The 21,243-nt window shown below is 38.4% G+C and overlaps 1 protein-coding gene across 3 annotated transcripts; it reads right to left on the reverse strand.

Moving 5' to 3' along the window:
* Positions 1-205: 205 nt before the first annotated feature.
* LOC117987806 (hemolymph lipopolysaccharide-binding protein-like) lies at positions 206-19,252 on the reverse strand. 3 transcript variants are annotated; one of them, XM_069502414.1, is made up of 6 exons: positions 19,196-19,252; positions 17,813-17,926; positions 16,843-16,983; positions 11,510-11,701; positions 10,623-10,865; positions 206-843 (listed from the first exon to the last, which is right to left on the reverse strand). In XM_069502414.1, the coding sequence occupies exons 1-6, from the start codon at positions 19,245-19,247 to the stop codon at positions 671-673; spliced, it is 915 nt and encodes a 304-aa protein (XP_069358515.1). In that variant the 5' UTR covers positions 19,248-19,252; the 3' UTR covers positions 206-670. The 3 variants fall into 3 exon arrangements, with proteins under 3 accessions (XP_069358515.1, XP_034830762.1, XP_069358516.1); XM_034974871.2 differs by lacking the exon at positions 206-843 and adding an exon at positions 8,643-8,847; XM_069502415.1 differs by lacking the exons at positions 206-843; positions 16,843-16,983 and adding an exon at positions 8,645-8,847.
* Between the last annotated feature and the right edge of the window lie 1,991 nt (positions 19,253-21,243).

The following is a 21,243-nucleotide window of genomic DNA, read 5'->3' on the forward strand; positions in this document are numbered from 1 at the left end:
ATCAGATCTTCACCAAATTTAAATGGGACCAACTTTGAAGTATACCCTTTCAAACAAAAAAAGAATTTTCAAAATCGGTCCAGGCGTCTTCGAGTAATCGGGGAACATACATAACAAAAAAAAAATTAATAATAATAATAATTAAAAAAAAAAAGATTCCGACGAATTGAGAACCTCCTCCTTTTTTTGAAGTCGGTTAAAAATGACTATTACGTAAATCATCCGTCAGCACAGCCGCACGCATCATTCACACCGCTCACGTCGACGCTTGCATGCAGAATGGAATGCAATTAAATTGAACATTCAATTAACGTGAACAGAGCCGCATGGGTTGAAACTGTTGAAACTGTTTGGTGTTTGTTCTACTCTGGCTCTGCAGAGTAGCTATACAAATTACAATGTCAAGATGCCATTGGATGACGCTTGGAATGGCGATACAATAGTCGATTGTGCTTCTCTGTAAATAATAATTAATAAGTAATTTATTACAATCTCAATTGTTGTGATTGGCTGAAGTTATGGTATTCTTGTTGCAACAATGCATTGTAGCCAATAATGAGCGAATTTACCGCAATCGAGCTGTTGTGTCCAGCGTGGACGTATATCGGTTGACGAAAATGATAATGATGATCTAATTGAAGATGATGATGACGACAGATGGTGATGGTGATCAATCCTGTAAACTGTCCGGTTCCTTTTCGCACAGGAACTTCGCCACCCGGTCGCACCAGTAGTCGTCCAGCTTGGCATTAGTGAACATGCCGCCGCAGCGCTGGCCCGGACTTGAGTTGTCCGGTTGTCCTTTCTCCCAATCAGCGTATCCTGCTTCTTCTAAAGTTTGTCCTAGAATAAAACCATTGAATAGAAATTGTGTCTTTCTTTCTTTTATCATAACTTTCAACTGAGCATAAAGGCGCAAAGACAAAAATATTTTTTAGGGTTTTGCCAGACTGGAGTTGAAAGTGACTAAACTGAAAGTGACTGAAGAAGACTAAACCATTCTCAGTCTGTGGAGAGAACCGTACTCAGCAGTGGGCTGGTGCAGCGATGGGTTGACCATACCGGAGTGCCATTCGCTGCGGGCTATGAGAGTGAGGGAATAGAAATTGCACTTGTGTTTGACCCACACTTATGCTATCTCTCTCTCATGCGTATTTGGTTAGTTAATTATCCCACTTCTGATGTCGGAGAACAAGAGGATGGCTGATAATTATTATTCATCTTTAGCCGACATCAGAAGGTAGTAATTAATAAGTAGGTACTTTAATCCATGTTCTTTACAAATAGTTCTCAGTAACGTATCGCACATGGAAACCATCAACGTAACACAACCAGATCACCCTAACCTAACCCTACCTATGGTCGCCTCCAACCACCCCTCACAGCGACCCCTCACCTCACTCTAAACTAGCTAACCTAAGCTAAACACTACATCGTGTGATTAGGGCGCAATTGCTATTGCAACCTCTCAATCAAGTCACGACCTACTCCGTTATCTAATCATCTCAAGGTAATCAATCACAACTTCATGAACGCTCTTAAAAGGATCATTGCATCGACTCTCTTACGATCTAAACCAGATCTTATAATTGATTTCTCATTACTAATTCAGAATATCGCAATAGCTCTACCTTCTCCACTCTGTGCACGTCTGCATACAGAACACCATAGCATCGTGCGCCACACGCGCCACGACTACTATCCACCCAAATAAGCGATCACAACAGAAACCAGGTAGAATGTAAGCTATTCGATCTCATGGGCAACTCATTGTCTAATCCATTTCAACATTACACGAGAGTCATCAATGATTCTTTACCAACCGGGTTATACGATTCTAAAGCGGGTACCTACTATCAAAGTTAACTTCAAGTTACTATCACACTAAACTATCACTTCAAACTAATCATTATCTCAACTGCCGGTATATCTCCAATTACACTCTAAATCACTAGCGTCTGCAGAAATAACCTTGACGGATGTCCTTATAATAATCTATCCACTGAGCCAAACGTTAACTCACGAATTACTCTAATATTCACCAATAATTAGTATTCCATATTCGTCAAACAACTACGCGAACATTATTAATAGTGCTTTGCAGACAAAGTCACCGGATGGCACTAGATGTTACGATTTAACACAATGTACATTAGCATCGAACAATTACTGTTCTAACTCTATCACAATCACCGAATTAAATATCACGATTAAGAAACTACCTACCTATCTCAAAGAACAATAATTAGCTAAGCTATAATCTGATACTTAATTAATTTAACGCGAGAGAAAATTGTGAACGACAACAAAATTCGTGCGTGTCAAAGTCCAACTCTGACAACTAAAATAAAGATGGCTACCTTCCGTAGAGTAAAGCTCATACGTTTCTTTTCACGGTGTCTACAGACAGTAAGAACTCTTTCAATATCGACCCTCCAATATATATATATTGAGGCTCTGATAATATTATATATAATAATAATTATATATAATAATATTATAAATAATATTATCAGAGCCTCAATAGCTCAACCGTTAAAGGAATAGACTGAAAACCGAAAGGTCGACGGTTCAAACCCCGCCCGTTCCACTATTAATTTGTCGTACCTACTCCTAGCAAAAGCCTGACGCTTAGTTGGAGAGGAAAGAGCAATATTAAAAAAAAATACAATTCTATCAACAGCGAACTTTTTGTAAAACATTTTTAAACCATCCCCGATAATATTATCAGTAGGTACCCTTATTATAAATGCGAAAGTGTGTTTGTTTGTTGGTTTGTCCTTCAATCACGTCGCAACGGTGCAACGGATTGACGTGATTTTTTGCATGGATATAGATAAAGAACTGGAGAGCAACATAGGCTACTTTTATCCCGAAAAATCAAAGTTCCCACGGGATTTTAAAAAACCTAATTACACGCGGACGAAGTCCAGCTAGTGTTAAATAACACGTAATGCATCAATCATTATTACAATCTCAATTATTGTTGTGATTGGCTAAATTTATGGTATTCTTGTTGCAACAATGCATTGTAGCCAATAGTGAGTGAGCGTCAACCAATCAGAGGTGATTGCGATCGTGACATTGTAGCTGTTATTTTACCGTAATCAAGCATCTGTCTATTCTACTCTATAGGTACCCGTTGGCGTTTGAACTTGGAAGACAAATGAGATTTCCGCGGCAGTAGCGCCAGCGGCGGTGATCGTAAACTTCGTTTCCCGCGCTCGCTAATATTGTAGGAAATTGGCGGTATCGCCGCGAACCATATTCCCGCTGCATTAAAGCCCATACAAACCGCTCTATCAGCGACTAGCTTTCTCAGGGAAACGCGGGGCGTTGCGCGGCGCGTCTAATGTCGCGTCTCGGAGCGCTCTGCGCGACGCGCGTTCTCTCCTTTTACGGAGAGGTGACGGTGGGGGACTGCAGCGTTCTTCTCCTTTCTTCCGGTAGCCGTTCATTGTACGTGAGACGCCTGGTGCGACAGCGACCACCCAGGTCTGTGAGTGTGTGTTTTGAGCATCGACTAAGTACTTTTGATTTGATGATAATTTATACATACAAGTGACAGGTTTTCTCAGAGCATATTATCCTCTGCATTTACAGCTTAATAGAAATTCTCAGTAGGTAAGTACTTTAACTAGCTTATGCTCGCGACTTCGCCCGCGTGGACTAGGTATATAAATTAGAACCCCCCATTTAACCCACTTAGGGGTGGAATTTCGAAAAGTCCTTTCTTAATCACACACACACCCTCCAAATTTCATGTCTTCACTCTCTAGGACCAGCGGTTTAGGCTGTACGTATATAAGTCGTCAGTCAGAACTTTGAATTTTACATATTCCTACAGTGGACAGAGTGGACAGACACTCTACATTTAGACGGGGGATTTGTGATGGAAAGACAAATTTTGATTTAGAATATTAGACATCATTCTTCTTCGCGACTTTTGCAACGCTTTGTCAGCCTTACATACAGTTTTTTGTATTACCTAGTATTTGTATTATATTTTTTGTATACTGCCGTCACGCGCTGCATCTGGCCAAGCCTTAATTTTGTGAACAGATTTAATTATGGACCCAATTAACTTGAACAAACTTAGTTTCGATAGCGGCGGTGTCTTCAGATAGTGTACAGAGTACAGACTATGCTTAGGTACATCAATAAATACAGTTCTTCTCTTCTCTTCTCTAAGATCCATTATCTTAAATATATAAAAGGAAAAGGTGACTGACTGACTGACTGACTGATCTATCAACGAACAGCTCAAACTACTAGACGGCTCGGGCTGAAATTTTGCATGACGTAGACCTCCACTAAGAAAGGATTTTTGCAAATTCAATTCCTAAGGGGGTAAAAAAGAATTTTGAAATGTGTGTAGTCCACGCGGACGAAGTCACGGGAAGTTTGAGCTGTACGTTGACAGATCAGTCAGTCAGTCAGCTTTTCCTTTTTTATACATACTTAACTACTTAACTAGATGATGCCCGCGACTTCGCCCGCGTGGATTTAGATTTTTAAAAATCCCGTGGAGAAATCTTTGATTATCCGGAATAAAAAGTAGCCTATCTCCTTCCCCGGAATGCAAGCTATATCTGTACCAAATTTCGTCAAAATCGGTTGAATGGATGGGCCCTGAAAGGCTAGCAGACAGACAGACAGACACACTTTCGCATATATGATATTAGTATGGCGTCAGCATAATAAAGTTGTATGTCAAGACTCTACCATTGGTTCGGAAAGCAAATTCTACTGAGAAGAGCCGGCAAGAAACTAAGCGTTCTAATCTGTAGGTATTCCATCTCTACTTACCTTCCTGTTTGTTCCTAATGATCAAGCAGTACCCTAATTATTATAAATGCGAAAGTGTGGTTGTTTGTTGGTTTGTTGGTTTCTTTGGTTTGTTGGTTTGTCCTTCAATCACGTCGCAACGGTACAACGGATTGACGTGATTTTTTGAATGGGTATAGATAAAGACCTGGAGAGTGACATAGGCTACTTTTTATCCCGCAAAATCAAAGAGATGCACGCATCAGCTAGTTTGTTTATAAAATCTCATTGTTGCATTAATTAGCACTAGTTAATTATCTAGGCGTATTTTTATGGGAGAATGTTTTATTACTTTAACTTTAACTTGTATCTGAATAAAAAAAGATTCCGTGGTTACTTAAGATTGTGCATAATATGCAGTCTAAGTTATCTTGCTTTTTGAAAACGGTAATTTACTAACTACTGTCTTTTGCTAGGTCTGTGGGAACCGGGGTGATAGAATTTTGACTCGTCAGAGTCCATAGGTTGACTACTACGTGAAAAAGCTTGGGGTGGACAGAGCATAGCGGTACTTTGCGCCCAAGTACAGGCTGCTTCTTAAAGCGCGAGTTCGCCTACATAATATTATGGGGTAGATATTGCTCCTTCCTTTGGGCAGGAGCACCCTAATAACAACTCCTTCCATTTGATCGGATCCAAACGCGGGCTGTTCGACTTTTGGTAACCAGCTAGTTGGAAGCACTGCAAAGACGTAAGCTTTCTTTGCGTGTTCTATCGCCTTTATAATACGGAGTGCTCTGAGAGGCTGTTTGACTTCATTTCACCCCTGCTTTTTCTACGAACGCACCGCACCCTCACCACCTAGGTACCTCGTGCACTTCGACCTCTCGATGTGCCAGATCATTTTTTTCACACACATGCAAACTGTGGAACCAACTCCTTTCGGCGGAGTTCCCACTAGATTTAGGTTATTCAAGGGGCGGAACAACAAATTCCTGAAAGGCTGGTAGCGCATTAGCGGTTCCTCTGGTGCTGCAAATGTTCATGGGTGGCGTTAATCACTTAACATCAGGTGACCCGCCTACCTGTTCGTTTGCTATCTTTATTTAAAAAATTGTTTATTTCATTCGTGCTCATGCAGGTATATCAAGAAAAGGAAGTGGCTGATAATCCAGAAATATATGGAAGCCATAATGGAAAGTAAGGAGAAAGATGAAAAAGAAGGAAGTTGAGTTAGAACGCGGCAGTAATGGTAGGCTAACAAGGCGGGGACATTACTGCTTAGAGATAGGAGGAGTTCTTAGTCGGCAGGAGTCCGGCACTATGTCCATGAGAATTTTCCCCACCTTAGCGAAAAAAAAAGGTATATCAAGATTGCATTAGTAAGTAATTTTATTTTTCTGACACAATTTGGCCCTTGACTGCAATCTCACATGATGGTAAGTGGTGATATAGTCTGAGATGGAAGCGGGCTAACATAGAAGGGGTATGGCAGTTTCATTACACCTATACTTACGTACCTACCCGGCAATTACCTACCCTGGAGGACATTGCATATTCCCTATACCGGATGGCTAGAAATTTTTAAGGCTCTTTCATTACTGAAGGTCGTCATCCATTTACCATCCAACCGCATGCGTAAGACTGGAATTTGATTAAATTGAGCATTTAGAGTCCCCGCAGACCACAAACTTTTTATCGGCCGATAGTTTGGTCGGTTTCTTAATCAGTATGAAGATGTAATCGTTATAATTTGCGCACTTATATATCTTCATACTGATTAAGAAACCGACCAAACTATCGGCTGATAAAAAGTTTGAGGTCTGCGGGGATTATACACGGCCCATATGACTTTGACATAATACCAATGAAACCTCTAACTCCAAAAGGTCTAAAGCGCCGGGGAAAAAGCATCGCTTAGGTACGCGTTTTTTCGAGAATGTTTCTGCGATTTGTTTATCTTTTAAGTGACGTAAGAAAAAAGCAAGTATGCGTGTGTGTGTGTGTGTGTACATATATATACATATACATACATACATACATATACATATACCGCTTCCGTGTGATTTTATTCTACTTATCTGCAATCATGTCACAGTACACGACCACAAAAAGCCTATTTGGGAATACAATAACGTTATTATGACACTAAATTGTCGAATAGCAGCGTTAAAATGACTACTTATGTAAATCAGCCGTCAGCCCAGCCCCCAGCCGCACGCATCATTCACACCGCTCACGTCGACGCTTGCATGCCGAATGGAATGCAATTAAATTGAGCATTCAATAACGAGTACAAAGCCGCATGGGAGTGATCCTCGCCGCATGTTAATTATGAATGGCGTTATTAAAACCGTTAAAATTTCTCGCATATAAAATGCTCTTTTTACTCATCTACTAAGTGCTAAAGTTAAAAGGAATATAATTATTATCATACTATATCATATCGTGCGGTGGTTCCGCCACCGCACTTTCGCTCCCGTAGAAGTTTTGATAATCTGTGCGGAGATGGAATATCTGGAAATCCCGAAACACCTGTATATAAGTATTTTTAATTTTCAACTGAGAGCCCAAATATCTACTGGATATTATTTGGAAAATACCGAAATTTTAAGAAAAATGTGTGATTAATGGAAAGAAGTCGCAACCCTCAGCAATGAGGAAAACGACGAAGAGAGAGAGTATAATAATTCCCAAACTATGTATTTTGCGAAAATATGATATTTCATTCAATATGTTTAAAAAAAAATTGTTATTAATTTAAGTTAATTTATTATTAAAAAAAAATTGAATGACCTTGTTTTTTACAACGATCATTTTATTTGTGACATATGGTACTAGGTGCTAGTAGGTAGGTACTTAATCTATTTAACGCGTACCTCCACATTAATATTTTTAAGAAATTACATTAATTAACTTAATTAAAATATTGAAAAATAGTCCGTTTAGTGTTAGGATTAAAACGGTATTAGGTACACTAGGTGTTACGTTTAGTGTTAGGATTAAAACGGTATTATGTACACTCGGTGCGTCCCTACTTACTGTGACTACCACAAACAAAGAACCTCCAGAAGTGATAGCTCTTAAATAATTCCGTGGCGCCACCCGAATCAGGGTTCCTACTGAAAACCAGCGCTGTATGTTTTTGTACTTGTTCAAGACATATGGCATTTATGCTGAGTAGGGACCTTTTTTCGGGTTGTGCCACACATGACATAGTTTATTCCGGCGCTTCTTCTACTTGAGGTCTTTTGACTTTACTGCTCAAGTATTAAAGGCGCCGGGATAACCTAACTGGTAATGTGTGGTACAGCTTTAAGTTTAATCGATAGTTTAAAATGTATCACACATAAAACTAACAAAGGACATTTATGTACTTTGGAATACCCTTCTATTTAATAAATAATCTTCTTCTTTTCTATCTATGGCTCTTTGTACTGGGGTTTTATTTTAATTAATAAATAATAATCACTGAGAAAGAATTTATTTTTAACATAGTCAAATACAGTATTAAGGAAATCATGCACATATTATATTGCTGCCAAAGGTTGCAAGTTGCTCTCACGCCCGTGTACAAAATAGATACATATAAAAGCTTATAATTATTATAATTATTATTTCACTTAAAAATAGATAAAAATAAATTACTAATTAAACTTACACCATCCCTACCTTACATACCATAACTACCTTAATTTTATTATCAAGCAAGTTTTAACTTTTTAGCAAAAATTTAACATAGCATTTTAAATTGCCAAAAAAAATCTTTTACTGATAATTATAATGTAACCGATCGATAAACGTTGGATAAAAGCTAAAATGGCGACTTCCACTAGGTGGGCAGATGACATCAAGCGAGTCTATCGGTTGACGATGATGATGTAAGGTAAGATGATGATGATGGTGATTAATCCTGTAAACTGTCTGGATCTTTCTCGCACAGAAACTTCGCAAACCGGCCGCACCAGAGGTCGGCCAGCTTGGCATTAGGCGACATAGCACCGCAATGTTCGCCCGGATCGGCAGTGTCCGGTTGTCCTTTCTCCCAATCGGCGTATCCTACTTCTTCTAAAACTTGTCCTAGAAACAAACCATTTAATAAAAATTAATTATTGTTTCTTGTACCTACCTACTTAACTTTATTTTAAGTGTACCCAATAGGCGCAAAGACATTAGATAAGAAAGAAAGAAAAGACGTTTATTTTGCATACAGTGCCACACATCACATCTATATAGTATATAAAATTCAAAGTCCTGACTGACTGACTGACTGATCCATCAACGCAAATTTAGCATGTAGATAGAGCTATTATGACGTAGCGTAGGCATCCGCTAAGAAAGGATTTTTGAAAATTCAACCCCTAAGGGGGTGAAATGGTGGTTTAAATTTGTGTAGTCCACGCGGACGAAGTCGCCAGCATAAGCTAGTCTTATATATAACTAAGAGCTGGTTACGTGCTACAAGCAAAAGAAGCGCTTTAACAAATTGTCATGTGTGGCACTACTCGAAAAAGGGTCCCAGCTCAGCATTATGCTGTATGCCTTGTTGCACAAGAACATACAGCGCTGATTTTCAGCTGGTACCCTGAACCGGGTGACGCCGTGGAGTCATAAACTACTAACTACTACCAAGTAGTATAATAATTTCAAGACATCGAGTATAGTTCAGTTGACCAATTGATTTCCTCGTTGGTCTAGTGGCTTGAATATTCGGCTGCATATCATGAGTCCCAAGTTCCCACGTCGCGCCAAAAATTTTGTGAATCTGAGTTGCAGACCGGAATTGAAAAGTTGACGCTTTTGCCTCGGAAAGCAGATAAGCTGTTGGTCTCGCACCTGATCTCTCTCCAAGCATGTAAATTGCCATCTCATCAGACATAAGAGTGAGAGACTAAAACCGAATGTACACCAATGTAATACAGACCTTATTGCTAGACGTTAAGATTTTAAACACAAGAACAACAGAAAGTCATGCTATCTCGCTCATGATTCGCACATACGAAACAATATGGCACGACAACCAACAGCGAACAGACGCGCGCCATGATTGGCTGCAATATTTTTGCGGCATTCAAAATTAAGAATTCTGCGCAGGTACATCGGCGTAACTTATAAACGTGGTAGAGTCTGGCTAACGAAAGATGAGAATGGAAAAGCGCGGCAGATTAAAAAAATATAAGTGTCGCAGCTCTAAAAGTGGTATAACTGACCTGCTATAACCTAATTTGATAGAACAGAAACAAAAATAAGTAATTCTGAAGTATCAAATTAGGTTATTCCAGGTCTGTCATACTAATTTCAGAGCTGCCATACTTTTTTTAATTTACCGCGCTTTTCCAGTTTCATCTTTCGTTAGCCAGACTCTAGTACTGTACCTACCAATCCAATCCATCAGCCTGTTTGCGTCCACTGCTGGACATAGGCCTTTCCAAGAGCGCGCCACCAAACACGGTCCTCCGCTTTCCTCATCCATCAGCTCCCCTCCACCTTCTTCAGATCATCGGTCCAGCGGGCTGGAAGTCGTCCCACACTGCGCTTACCGGTAAGCGGTCTCCATTCCAGAACACGTCTGCCCCATCGGCCGTCGGTTCTGCGACAGACATGACCTGCCCATTGCCACTTCAGCGCGCTAATCCTTTGAGCTATGTCGGTCGCTTTTGTTCTTCTGCGAATTTTCTCGTTCCGGATTTTATCCCTGAGAGTGATACCCAACATAGCTCGTCCCATAGCGCGCTAAGCGACTTTTAGTTTGTGGACGAGGCCAACTGTCAGTGTCCACGTTTCCGCTCCATACGTCATCACAGTACCTACCATTTGGTGGTAATAGCTGGAGTGCTCAAAATGTTTTCACTTACCGTGTACAGTTCTCCACACAAGATCTTTGCTCCAACTAATCAAACCAATGTATGTGACATCAGATCTTGAAGCGTTTGGATAGCGACGACTGTAAATATTCTTTAAAGCAGAAGCCTCATCGCTGCTGTTAATTATAGCCAGATAGCCTCCTTCAGCCGAGCACACCTTGAAAGCCTGGGCCCATGCTTGCGGGGTCTTATGAAGCTTGTAGCAGCTACCAGTCCTCGCACTAAACTCGTACCCTAAAATAAAAAACAAAGATTATGCAAAGTAATAACACCACCAAATTGATTTGATTACAAAGTGTAGCCCTTGATTGAGATTTCACCCAGTGGTTGGTGAAAATATGTAATAAACGGACTTCCAAAAACACTACGAAGTAAAAAATGACTTTTGTTTCTACACGTGTATGTATGTTATTTTTAAGTTACTTTTATTTAAAGTTATTTTTTACTTCGTAGTGTTTTGGAAGTCGGTTTTATTTAATATTTTTATTTTATTTTAAGCTTTTTAGATTAAGTAGTTACTGCTTGGTGCCTAAAATATCAATTCACCAGCAAAACTTTCCAAATTCACACGGCTTAGGAGTTCAATACCTTGAAGCATCAGGATTAAAGAGTTGAGATTTGGAATTCAATAATAAAGTCTATGCTCGGCATTTAAAATATTATTTCACCAGGAGCAGGAACAAAAATTTCAAAGATACGGAATAGCCCTGCTGCTGAAGTTTTTCACGAAACCAGACCAAGATAATTTATAAATTATAAATATTTTCCGAATTGCCTGTCTAGAATCGAGCCAGAAACCTCTGTTTAATAAGAATGTCAAAAAGTCAAGGGCTGAAAAGAAGAATGGTATTGATAATTCGGTCTGTCAGTGAATTTACCTCTGTCGATAGTTCCACACGGCATAACAGACATGTTCTCAGTCTTCTTCTTGTAGCACACGAACGGGAGCAATTCCGAGCAGTTCACGTCTGCCACTTTGCCGTCCACGTAGGCGACGCAATCCTCGTTACTGTCAGCATTGTCAGGCTCCCCTGGCATCCATTGCACGCGCATTTGGGACAAAGGCACTCCTAAATGAGTCCAGGGTATTAGGCGAAAATATTATGATCCGCAAAAAATTTTAGATTGGCCATTACACAAATTTAAACAATTTTTGTCTGGTGGGAGGCTACGGCCGTGGCTAGTTACCACCCTACCGGCAAAGCTGTGCCGCCAAGCGATTTAGCGTTCCAGTACGATGCCGTGTAGAAACCAAAGGTGTATGGGTAATAACTGCTATACTCCTTCCAGATTAGCCCGCTTCCATCTTAAGCTGCATCATCACTTACCGTGAGATTGCAGTCAAGGCCTAGCTTGTATCTGAAAAAAAAAAACATTGTGTAAAAACCAAAAACATACTTTGTGGCTATTATACAATTTGATGAATTTCTTAGTGACGAAATTGCGTGAAAGCAAGTGGCTTGGTCGGCAAGATGGTGTAGTCACTGTAGTGTATTAGTTACATAACTTGATGATTTGAAAATAGCAACTGCTGAGTTTCTTGCCGGTTCTCCTCAAAGAACATCGGCGTGGGATTACCTGAATGTTTTAGGAAGCGTCTAGAAATGTGACCTATGCAAAACTTAGTAATTTAATTGGTTAGTTTTTATACAAAATTAGTTTTGTAAGACTTTATCTTAGATTAAATTATTAAATTAATAAATTATTATTTGATTAAATTCATATCCGGTGTTGGTTATAATGACAAAACATTACCAGAGTTGCCACTCTAGAAAAAGTTACCTTTAAAATAGGTATTTCGTTATTATTAAGTAATAAATAAAACTGTTTATAAATCAATGCTTACAAACTATATTTATTATTGTGCTAACTATTACCCGCAGCTTCGCCCCCACGTGGCTCAAGGAAAGAATAATTATTGAGGGTTTGTTACAACAATTTTTGATGTAATAGCTGTTGGTTTGTAATGGTTGGTTAATAGGAACAGTTTATTTGTCTGCGCTTAAACTTGCTTTACGGCTCTAGGCTCTAGTGTAACTATAATCATGCAAAAAATTACATCAATCCGTTTCGCATTTATAATATTATGGTTAGGTATATTCCGTAAATGCATCAACTTAATTTTACCAGAACATCTCTACACAATGTCCGATACAAAACTATAGTGCATACCTAGACTTGTTAGATACCAAACCATCGCACTTACATCCGCGCTTATTTACAGTAGGTACGCTGCAGAAAATAATGTACATCAACCTTTAGAATGAGATTTCGGTTTTGTAGAGCGTTGTTTCTGTCACTCATACCTATGTGACGTTTTGTCAGTCTTAACGACAGAGGCGATGCTCTACAAAACCGCTACCTCTTTCTAAAGGTCGATGTAAATTATTTTCTGCCGCGTAGGTACTGTATATTAGTGTTGAGTTTACTGGACGTCTAAAAACTTGAATATTTTCTTTTCTTTATACTTATAGAGCATTATCCAAGAGCTATTAAACAACTTATATATTGTAAGTCGTAATTAAAATAAAATTAATGGCAACACTTATTGCCATTGCCATCTTGACAAAGTCTTGACAAGTATTTATAATCGCTGTTGTTTTAAATGAGGGTTTATATTAAAAGCAGAATAAATGAAAAAGGTTTTATATCTGATTTTTAATAGAAGAATAAAAACTTTTGATTTTTAATAGATTATTGGAATGTCATCTGAACATAGAGATAGCATATGCATCTGAATAAGATAAAACCTTACAGGATAAAATATGGTAAAAATTGGGTTAAAAGGAATTTAAATACCTACAAATTAAATAACAACTTCAAGACTTGTATTTCAGTTGTATTCGCAGTTTTTTTCCAGTTTCTAGTTTATCGTTAGTTAATCACAAGCTTCCTCTCTGATTATATCGTGTGTTTTGGCTCTATCAAAATATGAGAGCCTTGCTCCGGATCATATTGCCTTTCTAGAAGAAAGAGGTAGTTATCAACTATCCGTAATTAATAGGGATCTTGGTTCCATTGTCAAATCGGAACTGTTTACGTGCATAACAACTAAACTATAATCACAGACTAGTACATCATGCTAAATACTGAAAAAGATCTTTTATAGACAATGCTAATGCCAATGGCATGTGAAGGACCATTGTTTAGTAGGTAACTATCTTAGCTGTGCTCGTTTGCTACTCTATGTGCGCATGCGCGTGATTCGTTTATTTGCAGTTGCAAATGTCACTTGTCAGAGTCTCTGACTCACGAGTTGGGCACACAACTCTTAAACTAGCGGCACGCTATGATGGCCGGTTTGACGTTTGTCCGCTCATGAAGTTCCGTATTAATTGATAACGACTTTGAAGGAAATAATTGTATTACTTTATTGACGATAGTGATGTGCAGAGATTCATAAATTTTATCGAATGTAGTTTTAGGTTTAGGACTCAAAATTTATTTATTAAATTGATTTCTTAAATGTATACAAGTGTAGAAAAATCAGTTTGCACCATTTAAGGGGTGAATGTACTTGTGAATATGAACAATTTTCACTATGTGGACAAACCTCTGAAATCGCAAAAAAATATCAATAAATTTTTAAAAATGGAATCTAATACGATCGTCACATAGGATCGCTGGCTAGCACAACTACTACCTCCGGCAAACTCGCGTCAATGCTCAATGCAAAACAAAGCAGTTTCGAATTGACGTTGCTTCGAAAAGTATAAACTGTCAGTGCAATGCGATTGTGATATAGTTTTGACCTGGCTTTGGATTTCAAATATTGATACTGCATTACTGTTGACCCTTGCTCGTTAATTTGGACTCTGTTCAAGCCCTTTGTTGTGGATTTCGTCGATATGACCGAACGTACGCAGAGAACTGTTCTAAATAGTCAGACACGTGAGTTCCTAATACGCCTTCGTAACTATTTCGATCGTGAAGCTCAAAATGGAGGGCCAATTTTACCTATAACGTCAGTGGTTGAACGCGTAGCTGATGCGCTTAATATTGGACAACGAACTGTTAGACGGATAACTAAAAAAAAATATGGCGAGACTGGCACAGAAGAAAATAAACTTCACACACCAAAAAAGAGAAAACGAGCAAAACCAGTCGTAGGCATCGATAGCTTTGATGCCGATGCTATCCGAAGACATGTTTACGGCTACTATTTACAGAAGGAGTATCCAACAAGAAAAAAGTTGGTGCATTCACTGAAGGAAGCTGGATTATTCTTCGGTGGGGAAAGTTCTTTAACGAAGATTTTGAAGACCATTGGATTTCGATACAAAAAATGTAACAAACGCAAAATATTGATGGAAAGATTTGATATAGCGATGGCAAGGTATACTTTTTTACGGCAAGTGAAAGAAATCAAAAATTGGCAAAATGTTGTGTTCTTGGATGAAACATGGCTTAATGCTAACCATACTGTAGGCCGTTCTTGGAACGATGACACAGCAGCATCTACTTCCAAAGTTCATGTAGGAAAAGGATCGCGACTTATAATTTGTCACGCCGGAACCATCAACGGGTTTGTCGAAGGTTCTCTCATGGCTTTTGCGTCAAAAACCACTGGAGACTATCATGAAGACATGAATGGAGAAAAGTTTACTGAATGGTTTACCTCAATGTTGTGTAGCCTCCCTGAACCATCTATTATAATTATGGACAACGCCCCATACCACTCGATGCAAATTGACAAGCCACCTGCCCAATCCCAAAAGAAAGCTGATATCGTCGCATGGCTTCGTAAAAATGGCGTAGATGCAAACATGAATATGTTAAAAGCGGAATTAGTACGTCTTTTAAAAGAAAACAAACCAACCAAGATCCGATACGTCATTGACGAAATAGCATTAGAACATGGGCACAGAGTTATACGGTTACCGCCTTACCATTGTGAGTATAATGCGATTGAGTTGGTGTGGGCTCAAATTAAGGGATATGCTGCAAGACACAATACAGAACCCCCATTTACCACAAAAAAAATGCTAAAATTATTAGAAGAAGCTTGTGAACATGTGACTAAAGGAGACTGGGAAAAGGTTGTGAATAGAACTGTTAAATTAATAAGGGAAGATTATGAAAGAGATGTGAAAATAGATAATATTATAGAAAACGAACATATAATTATTAATGTATGTGATGATAGCAGTGACGACAGTGAAAATAGTAGTATGGACGAATCTGATTAATTATGGCCTTTTGTGGCACCTTTTTCGGTATCTTTTGTATTCATATGTTTCTTGTGTGCATATAAAGTATGTATATTCATTTTCGTTCAAATATTCAGTTCGTTCAAATAAATTAAATAAACATATACATTTTTGTTTTATTAAACCTATTTAATCAGGTACAAAAACAAAACTTAATTGTTTTTTGTTCGAGAATAAATTGACATTCCACATCACTATTGTAATGTGTCAAACCGGCCATCATAGCGTGCCGCTAGTGTAAGTGTTTTTACTTGATAATATTAATGCATCAATCTTGCATATACTACCAACCAAAGAGTATGTAACCACTACGTTACTTTCATAATCTCAAAATATAAAAATATTAATATCTTTTTTTTGGTGGATCCTGAAATGAAAAATCTTGGTGATTATGTTTAAGTAATGGACCCCCTGTGGTATTAATATTTTTTCCTACATAGACGCATTCAAGGTAAAATTTTGTTTGAAGCTCGCCTTTGTTCTTTGCATTCCGAACCAGCGATAGTCACAGACGTAGCTAGTAGAAGAGACACTAGTCGTCTTAGATATGAAGTAAATGATTTTGACATTGATTTCATGTCAGAAACTTGACACTGCCAAGAATGCCTTGATTCTAATAGAACGAAGTCTCAACTAACAGATTGCTACAGCTGGACGAAGATCTCCTGCGAAAATCTCCACAGAAAATGGTATCGCTTGTGTCCAGCAGCTCAGCACTACTCGTACGAGATCACCCATCTACCTAGTGAATGATCTTTCAACGTTGCATTTTCCGTACAGGGTCGCCATTCAACTAACCTGGAACCCCAACTTGTATCGCTTCTTCGAGCTATGTGCGTCCCGCTCATTGATAGAAACATTCTGCTGCAGTTCTTCTACAAATCGATACAAGTAGAGATATTCCGAACATACACGTAGCTCTCTCCATTGATCGCCCGCTGACTGACTGTAAGCTTTCTTATGAGTGAAGTAATCCTGCAAAAGCATGATAAAAAGCTGACCTTCAAGAGAATAAAAATATCCTTTAGAGTAGAGCGAATGCACTCCGACATAGATGCCCGCACATTCTGTCAATGACTTATTCATTTCAGAACGAAGAGCATACTGCATGTCTGCATCTACCGGTGAAGCTAGCGCTGCACCTGTAATGACGATGTTTGTTCTGAATTCTATAAAACAGACTGAGGCTATACGACGTAGCCATATTGGCCGATGGATAGCAATTGTCGTCAACCGATAGACGTCTACTGCTGAACATAGGTCTCTTGTAGGGACTTCCACACGCCACAGTCGTGCACCGGCTGATTTCAGTGGCTCCTTGCGATTCGTTTGATGTTGGCAATAAACCTAGCGAGGAGTCTTGTAACACTGTGTTTTCTGATGCGAGATTGCCAATCTAGCCTAGCACCTGTCGGTCCCAACGTCTATCGGTTCTTCGAACTATATGCCTCCCACCTGCCTGCCTGCCTGTATGTATGTAGGGTTCCGTACCTTAAAAAGAAAAACGGAACCCTTATAGAATCACTTTGTTGTCTGTCTGTCTGTCTGTCAAGAAACCTACAGGGTACTTCCCGTTGACCTAGAATCATGAAATTTGGCATGTAGGTAGATCTTATAGCTGAAATTTGGAGAAAAATCTGAAAACCGTGAATTTGTGGTTACATCACACAAAAAAAATTAAATTGTGGTCATAAACTACACACTTCAGCTTTTCGACACGTTGACTCGTGTTAATTATTTTGGAGGATACGGAAATAAGACGTAATTACATAGTTTCAAACTTTTGGCAACGAATGTTTAAAATTGTTTGTCGTTCTGTCTTTCTGTTTACCTGGGATAATCTTCAGGACTTTCATAGGCCGGTAGAATATTAAGATTTATGCAAGAAGTGTTTTAAAAGTTCTAGACTAGTTTTTATCCCGGCACCAACCAAGTCGCAGATGCTAGTACCAAATACAAATTAGCTATGACCTTCCATATAACACCTCTGTCGGGCATCGTGCCACGTGCCGGGTACATCGTGGAGCTTCAGCCATCCGTCGACTTCCCGGTGATACCTGTAGTCTGAACGGAACAGTTTACTCTCTGTAAAAAGAAAAAGAAAGTCTTCAAACAGTGTGTGTTGCCAGTGATGACATATGAAACCGAGACATGGTCGCTTACTATGGGCCTCATAAGAGAGCTCAGAGTCACTCAGCGGGCGATGGAGAGAGCTATACTTGGAGTTTCTCTACGTGATCAAATCCGAAATGAGGAGATCCGTAGGAGAACTAGAGTAACCGACATAGCTTAACGGGTTGCGAAGCTGAAGTGGCAATGGGCATGGCACATAGTTCGTTAAACTGATACACGTTGGTGTCTCTAGATGCTGGAATGCCTCGCACCGGAAGAAGCAGCGGCGGAAGACCCCCTCTAGGTGGACGGACGACATCAGACGAGTCGCAGGGAGCCGCTGGATCTAGGCGGCGCAAGACCGTGGCGTGTGGAAGTCCCTATAAGAGACCTATGTCCAGCAGTGGATGTCTATCCGTTGATGATGATGATGATGGTGATGAAAAAGAGAAACGAAGATTAATACCTACTACCATAGATAAAAGAAGTCACTTATATGTGCCTACTACTCAAAAGTTTATGGCAAAAACAGCAGCTCAGAATTTGGAAGTTGGCGATGCTTCAGCCCTGTTCCCAGGAGTGTACGTAAAGCCATTGATCCTACTCCTGACCTCTGTGCGGTCATGTCCGATTGAAGTCCAATCCGACTATGAGAGTAAGGCAAGTAGAGTGCACCTATAATTATATTTTACACTCACACTTGTACACTGTAACATATCCTGCGTACTTTGTAGTCTAGAAACGTGGCCAAAATTCTGTTAGGCGAAGAACAGTAGTTCATTTAGGTATATATTTCGAAACATTTTTAGCAAGTAATGACCTTCCTTTTTGATGACCTCCCTGGCGCAGTGGTAAGCGCTGTGGTCTTATAAGTGGGAGGTCCCGGGTTCGATTTCGCAGGGCGAATTTGGGAACTTTGTGAACTTAATTTGTGGTTAGATCACACAAAAAAATGAAATTGTGGTCATGAACTAATAATTAGTATTTTCAATTTTCGAAGTACTTTAAATAACTATATTATATATTATATCAAGTGGAGTATCATACTCGTATGAAAGGGCTTAACTTGTGCATTCTAAAACGGATTTTTATTTATTTTTATGCATCATAGTTTTTGAATTATCGTGCAAAATGTCGAAAAAATACGACTGTAAGTGTAGTACGGAAACCTCGTTGCGCGAGCCTGACTCGCAATTGGCCGGTTTTTTAATAATATAAACACAAAAAGATAACAACTCTTACCTATCATCCCATAAAATGTTAATAACAAAACTAAATGTTGTATGGAAAACATGATCCCTCCCTACGTACCACTTGTCAAGTAGTCAACTACTAAAATGACTACTTACTACTCTAATCGACTAACACTAATAATGTTTGAACGTATTATTTATAGATTTCTATATTTCATGGGTTTATTTTAAAGTTACAGATAAAAACTATTTTAGGGTTCCGTAATCCGTACCTCAAAAGAAAAAAAAAGGTACCCTTATAGAATCACTTCGTTGTCTGTCTGTCTATCTGTCGTGTCTGTCAAGAAACATATAGTACTTCCTGTTGATCTAGAATCATGAAATTTGGCAGGTAGGTAGGTCTTATAGCACACGTAAGGGAAAAATCTGAAAACTATAAATTTGTGTTTACATCACAAAAAAGTGTTCATGAACAAACAAATTAGTATTTTCAAGTCAGATTAATACACTAAGTGGGGTATCATATGAAAAGGCTTTACCTGTACATAACAGATTTATTTTATGCTCAATATTTTTTGATTTATCGGGCAAAATGACGGAAAAGTACGACTGTAGTACGGAACCCTCGGTGCTCGAGTCTGACTCGCACTTAGCCGGTTTTTCGGGATTATAAAAAGATAAGTAATAATATATGTATAATATGTGCCAATTTTATATTTTACATTTCCTGAGTGATAAGTAATTCCATATATCCTTTTTTTACTACAATACTGAATTTATCATTTATCACAATATTGATTATTGTGGATTGTAGTAAAAAGAGGAGAGTAACGTTTATATGTTTATTTATTTATTATTTATTTATTTATTTTCAAAGTAGAGGATGCCCGCGACTTCGTCAGCGTGGATTTAGGTTTTTAAAAATCCCGTGGGAACTGGGATTTTCCGGGATAAAAATTACCTATTTCCTTCCCTGGGATGTAAGCTAACTCTGTACCAAATTTCATCAAAATCGGTTAAACTGTTGGGCCGTGAAAAGCAAGCAGACAGACAGACACACTTTCGCATTTATAATATTAGTTTGGATTGTTTAAATTTAATTCGCAATTCGCATTCGAATTTATCAAGAATGCAGTTATAAGTAGGTATGTGCCAGCTGTACAGAAAAGTATTTTAACTGAATGTTTAATACAAAGTCATGTAAGACAAAAGGACGGAGTCCTAGTTCTTTATAATCTATTTTGATTGACGTGATGTACGTTTAAAAGCGATTCAAAGAGAATTTTGCGACCTGCTGGTACATGTGTCGACATTTTATCTATCCTACTCTGATTTTTAATTCGGTGGAATTCTGACGTTGTCATTTTTATACATCAGGGGTAGTTATTTGTATGAAAAACAGTGTGACCACCACCTGAAGTTCGATTTTACCCCAAATTACATTAAATCCCTATCAATATAAAAAGCCCTAAGACATAACTTCGCACTAAAATAGGGATCAGAGGCAATCTTTAACAGTGGAAAGTGGAAACTGGCAGCAATGGGATCAGTTGATTTGAGGATGTAATCTTGACTTATATGTTGAACATTTCTAAGTTTATTTTAAGTTCCTTTTAATTTTAATCAACTTGATATGCCTAAAAGTACACGCTTAGATTATGATTCAGGATTTTTTAAGAAATTCTTTCACAAAAACCTTGTTCTTTACGAAAACAACAAAAAATCGGTTGATTTGTTCTTAAGTGATGATCTGACATAAATGCGGCAATTGATTTATGTACTTAAATTTACCTATGTACAACATTTAAATTTTTCTTCTTTGTGGGAATTGTTTTATCTCTGGTAACATTAAGAAACGTCAGAATTCCACGGAATTAAAAACCAGACTATAAGTTAAAAATAAAATAATAAAAAAATTAACCAACTTCAATTGGTTATTTATTTATTTATTTATTTATTTTATTTATTTTATATCTAATTAGAACGGCAGTGCCACTTACACTAACTAGATGATTAATAATAAATTTAAATACAAATAAAGGTACAAGAAAAAAGACATAAAATACAAATATACCCACAGATAACGGATTCCGTTTT

The sequence above is a fragment of the Maniola hyperantus genome, chromosome 13 (assembly GCF_902806685.2).
Source record: "Maniola hyperantus chromosome 13, iAphHyp1.2, whole genome shotgun sequence".
NCBI classification, from domain to species: Eukaryota; Metazoa; Arthropoda; class Insecta; order Lepidoptera; family Nymphalidae; genus Maniola; species Maniola hyperantus.